The sequence below is a fragment of the Phaseolus vulgaris genome, chromosome 9 (assembly GCF_051622355.1).
Source record: "Phaseolus vulgaris cultivar YP4 chromosome 9, ASM5162235v1, whole genome shotgun sequence".
Lineage (NCBI taxonomy): Eukaryota > Viridiplantae > Streptophyta > Magnoliopsida > Fabales > Fabaceae > Phaseolus > Phaseolus vulgaris.
The window spans coordinates 18,260,453-18,269,423 of NC_143506.1; the positions used below are offsets into that span (position 1 = coordinate 18,260,453).

The window sequence follows — 8,971 nt, forward strand, 5'->3', positions numbered from 1 at the left end:
GGAGATGACATGAGTGATATCAGATCACTAGTTAAAACATGTACATAAATGTTACGTTCCAAAGAAAAAATCGGAAAAATAAAATACAACTCACCAACATGCACGTAACAGATGATGCCGTGCATGAATCTCATCAAACACAATTCTATAACCAACGTGAGGGACGCAGGTGGAACTGGGAAAACAAATGAACTAAACTGTAAGTAAATTGAAGAGAGCTGCTTTGGTTTTATCAGCTTCGGAAGATCGTATGTCGCTGTTACATTTGTTAGCGTTAGTCTTATTTTCATTCTTGCAGTGAAAGTCTTTCTATTTGTTTAGATGGAAAAGGTCAAAATCTGTAAGCTTTTATATCTTGTAGGCGTTATCTTCTCCATGGTTTTTCCTGACATTTCCATAGCTTCTCCTGGCATCGCATAAATTATATTTATGAAAAGATCATTTTGTTTTTAAAAAATACTTTCTTGATTTTACAATCCAGAAATGTATTTTTATTTTAAAAAATATACATTTTGGATTATAAAATCTAAAAGATATTATAATCTGAAAACTATTACGGATCTGGAAATTCAGAAATATAATTAAAAACCATTCTGGATGGAATTATTTTCAATCTTCTAATTCTGTAATTTGGAACTTTTTTTCAGATTAACCATTTCAAATTAAAAAACATTAATAGAGTAAAAAGTATTTTTGGTATTTTAGAAAGTATGAGGTGTAACAAGAATCTATAGAGGTGCAGGAAGACACCGTCCTTCTATCATTAGCTAAACAAATGCTTCCTTCATCCAACTATTCATAGTTATTTTTGGTCTTTCCAAGCGTACATATAAAACTTAAATTGTTATTTTGAATTTTTTAATGAAAAAATTTCGAAAATTAATGCGGGTATGTCTATGACTATGGTTGTTATAAAAAAATAAATTGATCATTTTAAAAATAATTGAGGGTGTAGGAAGAAATAAAGGAAGTGTGGGATGCAAAAGCCCATTAGCTTTGGTAAACAGGTTTTAGTTAGTAGGTTGGCTTGTAAAACTAGTAATGTGGGCTTTTTTTTTCTCTCTGCACTTCTATAGTTTTCGGTGACTGTTTCTTCCTGCACCTCCATACCTTCTTCTCTCACCTCCATAAATTTTCGAATTTCGAAAAATGCCCCTTTATAATATTCCGGATTACACAATCCAAAAGTTATTTTTCAAATTTGTAATTGGCTTCCAGATTACATAATCTGGAAGCCTTTTTTCAGATGCATGATTACTTTTCGGATTACATAATCCAGAAACTATTCTATGGGAACTATTCTATGGGAGTGACACAAGAAGGATAAAAATGTATTTTCATGTTGTGTATGGAGGTGGCAGAAGAAGATATGGAGGTGGGAAGAGACTAAACAGTTCCCTTGCTGCACCATAGCTACCGCATCCTTGTTGTCAGGTTACTCTAATTTATGTATATTATTATAAATGGATTAAAAAAGAAAGTATTTTGGACTGTGTAAATATAAAGATTTGATTATACACTTTAAAAATATTTTTTTTACATAAAATATATTTTGAACAGTGGAATTTAGAAGATATAGTCAGATTATAGTATCCAATCGTGAAGTAAAAGAAAAATACTTTTAGACTCTACAATCTAGAATTTTTTTATGTTACACAATTTAGAGTTTTTTTTTTTATGTAAAAAGATAATTTATAATTTTCACAGTTTGAAAGTTAAAATAGTGTTTGGATTATTTTTGTTAAAAAAATTACTTTGAAATTGAATAATCTGAAATGACAAACTGAAAATTTTCATATTTCTGGGAGTGCGGAAGAAAGTTATGGGTGTGAAAAAAAAGTTTGGGCCATTAAAAATGTAGGCTGGTTTGCTGAAATTTGGGCAAGTTTTGGGAGTGAAAAGAAGTTTGGGCTATTAAAAATGTAGGCTGGTTTGCATAAATTTGGGCTTAACTGTTGATTTTGTTAACTTTATTTTTTTCCAGGGCAATTCAGATAACTTATTTAATGTAAATAATTAAAATTGATTTGAGGTATTAAGTATTATTGTTTTCGTCGGTTCTCTGGTGATAAACTTTAGCTTCGGTTGTCTTTTCTGAAATCCGTTATACCTCTTATTGCACTAGAACGTGACTTCATTGAAATAGAAGAAATTTACTTGTTGATCACACTTCGACGTTAAGTCAGTAAGAGCTTACTAAAATTAAAGAAGTATTCAGTTTAAGAAACAACGTACCTTTACCTGGGGTTTCAAGTCTCTTTTATAACTTATCTCTTGTAACAACTTTCTCTCATGAGAATCTAATCTCAATTGAAAGCATAAAATAACAACAAGAAAACCACCTGCCAACAGGACACTATTTTAAGCGTTTTTTTTTATCAGCAATAAAAAATAAATAAATGGGGACCACTTCAGGGGTGGTCCAACCCTTTTACAAGAACACATAGAATCTAACTCCTAACTTGACACCTAAAATCGTCGGACAAAGGACCAACCAAACCAAACGCTAACTAGTTTTACCGAATCAGCCGTATACATGCCAAAGGATCCATAACCCAACATGGGTAGGAAAACTATCTTAAGCTAACAATAGTAAAATTCTCTGTTTACGTGGACACCCTTACTCATGCCACGATGCATGCAACTTAACCACTACATGCACTAAAACACACACGTTAAAATATATTTATGTGACTTAATCACTACTTGCACTAACACGCACCCTTATGTTTAGGTTAAAAAGTATCTTTTACTAATAACCTTATATTAGTGTATAAAAAAATTATTTTTAATTTTTATATATATATTCAAAATGAAGTTTTTATTTTATTTTATAAAATGAGTGGATTTTAATTTTAGTCTGTGTATATATTTTTAATATAATATTTATTTTAAAATAGACAATTTTTTTTAAAAAAAAAATTTGAATAAAAAGATTAGAGGACTATGTTATGTAAAAGAAAGTGAAATTAGGATAAAAAATATCTTATAAAATGTAACTTATTTAGATATATATTAAATAAATATAATGTACAAACATAAAAATGTTCATGTACAATAAAATGTTAAAATTAATGTATACTTAACATTCAAAAGTTAATAATGAAATTTTATAAAAAAAAGGATAAATTTTAATTACATTATACTAATAATTTTTTAATATTATGTAGATCTATAATTTTTTTTATAAAAATATAGATTTGGATTTAAATTTATATTTAAATTCATAAAAAATTCAAATTATTTTTATAAAAATATAAATAAAAATATAAATTAAATATTTGGATTTAGATTATACATAAAATATTCAATTATATATATATATATATATATATATATTTATAGATGTAAAATAAAACTCCCTCTAAACACATAAATTGGATTGCCATTTTATGTTTGACTTGGAGTTCATATTCTATTAATTATTCGTGCAATGATTTTTGTTTCTGGATTTGAGTTTTTTTTATCAAAAATTAATTGAATCTTTTATTCCAACACAAAATTATTTTTGACGAATAAAAAAAAAACAAAATTGCTTTTGCCACCTAAATTACTTTTTGTGACGGTTCCTTTTTTTATTGTCAAAAAATCTATTATGTTGGGTATTTAACTATCAACATAAAAAAATCTTACTCATATTTGGATCTGAATGAATTATAGAACTTACAGAATAAATCATATTTAATGGATGTAGAAACTCTCGCATATGTATTAATGGTACCTTAACAAGAATCATTTGTTAAGGTTGATCAGATTATTAATTAGGAAGAGTTGTTTGTGATAGTTCCTGTCTTTAATTTAAAAAATATTGGTGGGTGAGATTGTGTAGCCTAGACTTTTTTTTTGGATATATATGGTATTATGAAATAGATAGTTAGGTAGAATTTTGTATTGGTATAAAGATTGAAACACCTGAAATATCTTTTTTAATTCATAAATTATTTGTTAATTTTTTTTTATTAAACCCTTTTACATTCTGTCAATGTTTATTAGCAGGTTCCAATTAACATAAAGAAAAAAAAAACAATGAAATGAAAGAAATAATCAGGGACAAGTTATGCAACAACGTAACAGCATATAGTGTTTTTGGATATTAGAGAAAATACAAGTAATCGATAAACAAACATTCAAAAAGTTACTTGATTGAAATGATACACGATCACTATGATAGCGGTTGTCCTTTAACCGCAGGAAACTTAGAAAAAGGAGAAAAAGAAGAACTTCAATTTTATGGAAGCTGATGCAACTAAAGTCATATATAGTATTAGAATGTGCCTAATAAACTAAAAGAAGGTCTCATCATCACAATTTAGTAGGAAGGCCAATAGTTGTCTAGATCCATGCAATGCTCCATTCCCATAAACCTATTCCCATGAGAATTCATGTTACTCAATTCTGATCCATAACCTACATCTGCACCAAGAGAACCACTTGTCATCATGCTGGAATTCACATCAACTACTTGAGCCATTGTATGAACAGGAGCAGCAGAAGAAGGTTGCATTGGTCGAAAAATGGGTTGTGTTGTGCTTGTTGCTCCTCCTCCTCCTCCCAGATTCAAATTGAGTCCTGAAATGGTGAATCCTCCTCCTCCTCCTGCTGCTGCTGCTGATGTAGGGTAGCCCAATTGGGATTGCATTGGTTGATTGACACTACTTGTTGATCCACCTCCTCTTAAAACCCTTGCAAGTTCACCTAACTCAACACTGCTCATGTAGTTCCGTCCATAAAGGAAATGAGCAGAAGGATCTCCCAATTGCATCAATGGTGGTGGCATAATATTTGGCCCTATTTCCAAGCTGTACGGATTCACTGCTCTTGCATGGTTGGAAGAAGGGAACTTTTTTGCCCCGCCACTCTTCTTGAACACCCTGCAAACCACCCATTCATCCTGCTGCATGTATGGAAGTGGATGTTACATTACATTAGTTCATCTTCTTTTTCTCCCTTATTTGTACAGATCAATATAAGTGTTTTCCACATTGTTATTGTTTATGAGCATATAATAATAATCTCTCATCTTAAAAAGGGTACCCAATTCTGATGTTGTTTATTGATTTTAATCTATTGTACACTAAGATTAGTGGAAAAAGTAAAGTATGTTGAATATATGATATGTGTACCCTGGTAGTTCTGAAGGTGGGTTTTGAGTGCATACGGTATTCATGCATGACCCAGTTGCTTTTCTCTCCTCTGGGTGCTCTTCCTTTGTAGAAAACCAAAGTCTTCTTCATGCCAATCAATTCAGAGGTTGCACTGTTGAGGATCTCCTTGTCTTTCCCTGTTGTCTTCCAATACCCCGTGTTCGTTGCTCGATTGGTTCTCACACCAGTTGGGTATTTACGGTCTCTCAGACTGAAGAAGTACCATTCTTTTTCACCCATCTTAGCTTTCCCTATTTCATCAAAAGATATCATGAATAATCAGAAATAATATATTGCACAAGAGAATAACTTGCTTTGCTGTGTTTTCTTCCAAAATGGAGAATTATTTACATACACATTAAATATATAGCGCATAAATCTTATCCATATCACAAGAAACACAAACGTCTACCTTAATATATGGAATATTTTGATTAATAATGGATGCACCAGTCGGATGCGTGTATTGAAAAGAAACCCTAGATTTAATATTGTGCTGACTATTTTTGAAAATTATGGATGAAAAGGCTGAAGATAAATTGAAAACAGTATGAAAAAAGAAAAGAAAAAGATGTAGTTTCATGCATCTATATCTTGGTACATGAGCATAAAAACTAATCTCATATAAACAAAAGATAATTAATCAGATAACAAATATATATATATGTACCTGGAAGCTCCCATGGCTCACTTTTGTTGAGATCTACATCAGTTATTGCTCTGCCTGTAAAATTAGAATCCGATATCTTATTTAGGAGATAGCAAGTGACAAGTTCTTCATCGGTAGGATGAAATCGAAATCCCGGTGGTAGGGTTTCTTCTTTTGGAAGACTTCCTTCCATTTCTGTATCCGTTCCCTCCTTGATAATGGCTTCCTTTTCCTTCTGCACCACACAGAGAGTGACATAATACACATGTCAGGAAAAAGCTTTGCAGAAGAACGTTGAAGAAAGTTCAATTAAAAGCTCTCCGTTATATGAATCCAATACCAAAGAAGAGTTAGTATACCCTTTGGAGAAGAATAAATCACAAAGACTTTCTTCTTCAAGTGGAGGAAGAAAAATCATTGAAAATTAGGAACTGTTAGATCAATAAGTTAAGCAGTTACTTACTTGCATGGATCAGAGAAACTTCTTCAATCAGGTTTTGATGCTTTATACAAGTTATATCGTTCAGTTGGAAACGAAACAATGACTTAAGGGATACTGCAAAATAGGATAAAGGAGAAGAATAAGGCGAGAGAGCTTTGCAATTAGTACTAATCACCATGCATGAAGAGTAGGGAATTTAAGTAGAAAGGTAAGGGAGAAAAACGTGGAGAGTGTGTTTCTGAAGCTTTCACCAAATGTGGGTCTTCACCTTCAAGTTGCAGATAGTCCAGTAGCTGTAAATACCAAGAAGGATACCTATTTCGACTTGAATTAGAATATGACAATCTTGACCTCCCACTATAACCAATACTTTCTTGCTCGCTGATTTACAAAGATAATTTTATAAGGAGCAATACCTAAACCTAATGGAGATAAATAAAAAATGTGAAGTTACTGAATGGTGATAATTTAGTACTCTTGGAAAAAAATAGTATATAATGTGGTAAAAATAAAAGATATATGATGAAAATAAATAAATAGTAACGAAGGTTTTCTTTTTATATATAATCACACTTTATTCTACCCTTCACAATAATTAATTTCTTTAGTATTACTTTGATCTAACACTATAATAAAATCGTTAAATAAAAAATAACTTTTTTTTAAAATTAAATATTATTTATAAACAAACATCTAAAATAGTTTTTATTATTAATAAATAAATTTAAATTATTATTGAATTACTTACCAAAGTTTTAGTTGTTAAATTTAATTTTTTTTAAAGTAGTTGGTAATTAACATTTAAATTACTTTTTGTCTTTGAAATTAATTTTTATTTAATGATCTTTGATAATGTGTAAAGTTAAGAAATAATTAGTATTATCTATTACTTGTTATATTAGTTTAAAATATCATAATATCTATTAAAGTTGTTGCTTTAAAATATTGGCAATTGAAAAATAAGGGACATGGAAGGAAAATAATAATTGAAGAGACTTGAAATTTGAAAGAATTGAATGGTTTTAGAAGAAAAAAAAGACAAAAAAATTAATGTATTTTAGAGCAAAGATGCTTGTACTTAATTATAAATTTAAAATAGTAGTGTTGATTAATATATTTTCAATTATGTAATTATTTACTTGACATACTTATCATAAATGAAATTTTTGAAAAGTAATAGCTATAATGAAAAAGGAATTTTGAATTGGGTAGAGATTTTGATAAGGCATATTGATTTGAGAGGCAAGGGAGTGCATGGAGTCAATCATGCACACGTGACGTAGTGGCCCCTGCTTTCTAAGAATGATTTGCAGCAGCCAACAGCGTTGAGCCACCTTGTATAAGATCGCACGTTGTATACAAATGAGGACAATGAAAAAGTCAAAATGCACGAGGAATACCGAAGACAAAGACAACATGAACCAACATGAAAGGGTTTCCTAGGTCTCCAACCTCTGCATATTATAAATTAATTACGTATTACGTATTTCATGGAACACCGTTTCTTTTCTCCTTCATCATTTTTCCAGAACTCCCTGTCCTTCCTCCTTCCATTAACTACCTTTTCATAAAGCTTAATTAAGGTGATCACCCAGCTAATGAAGAAAACAATGTATCTGTGAACATGAATTAACACACCACATTTAAGTTTAACAGATTTAAACATTTAATAACTACTCAATTTTAAGAAGCCCATACACGAATACGATCACAGATGCGACACGGACACGAACACGAAAATACGGTTAAATTGAAAATTATAGGACACGGAACACGGCTATATATAAATTAAAATGTAGTAATATATATTTTTATATGAAAAAAATAAAGAAAAATATAATGTTTAACTTTTACTTAGGAGATTTTAATATTTTGTCTGAGATTTTGTTTGAAATTTAGTGTGAGAGAGGAGATGTCTTTAAAACACTGGACTGCATCTTTTTTTCTGGCTTTTCCGGCATGTGCAAGGAAGGGTACGTGTCTCCTCTGGCATGTCCAGAAAGAGGATTGTTTCCGACTCAATAAAAAACGTTTGACACCGCGTCGTGCATACTTCCGTCACGTGTCCGTATCCGCGAAAACACTGACGGTACCCTTTTTACCGTATCCGAGCTTCATAGATTTTACTAGACAGTATAACTATTAAATAACATGATATTATTATCATAGTTATTATTCTAATTTCAATTAATGAATTGGTGTTAAATTTGCTTGTGCTAAAAGCATGGAAGGCTACATAATCGCTAGGATCCTGGGAAAACTTTTGGCTTTATATATTGTAGTTCCCTGACTCTCCTCAAATTGTAAAACACTCCTGCTATATTATATAATAATATCAATTTTTTTATTATCTTTTAGGTATTTATTATTAGCAAACACTAGGCTACAACATAAAGCAAGATATGATCTTTTCTCATATATCATAACTTGTTCTGGTGCATATATGTAGCAGTTGACTAAGGTCTTCCCCTCCTGCATAATGCTGAAACAAAAAGGGCAATTTTTTATTTTTAAAACAAAAGTATAATTATCTCCTAGGTGAACTTTTCTTGATTGAACAAAGAAGAACTATTTACGTATTTAAAACTATGTAATGATCGAACTTAAAGCTACTTGTCTTTAACAGAATTTAAGGAAGCTGGGCTAGCAAAAGCAAGAAAAACAAGACCTCCCATAATCAAAATGCAGCATAGTTCAAAATAAAAACAATATATATATATATATATATATATATTA

At 30.5% G+C, this 8,971-nt stretch overlaps 1 protein-coding gene across 3 annotated transcripts; it reads right to left on the reverse strand.

Annotated features, from left to right (window-relative positions):
* Positions 1–4,034: 4,034 nt before the first annotated feature.
* LOC137823005 (protein CUP-SHAPED COTYLEDON 1) lies at positions 4,035–6,581 on the reverse strand. 3 transcript variants are annotated; one of them, XM_090295099.1, is made up of 5 exons: positions 6,459–6,570; positions 6,257–6,349; positions 5,815–6,028; positions 5,124–5,395; positions 4,035–4,894 (listed from the first exon to the last, which is right to left on the reverse strand). In XM_090295099.1, the coding sequence occupies exons 2-5, from the start codon at positions 6,260–6,262 to the stop codon at positions 4,310–4,312; spliced, it is 1,077 nt and encodes a 358-aa protein (XP_090151225.1). In that variant the 5' UTR covers positions 6,263–6,349; positions 6,459–6,570; the 3' UTR covers positions 4,035–4,309. The 3 variants fall into 3 exon arrangements, with proteins under 3 accessions (XP_090151225.1, XP_068484176.1, XP_068484175.1); XM_068628075.2 differs by having other exon boundaries at positions 4,035–4,891; positions 6,257–6,581; XM_068628074.2 differs by having other exon boundaries at positions 6,257–6,578.
* Between the last annotated feature and the right edge of the window lie 2,390 nt (positions 6,582–8,971).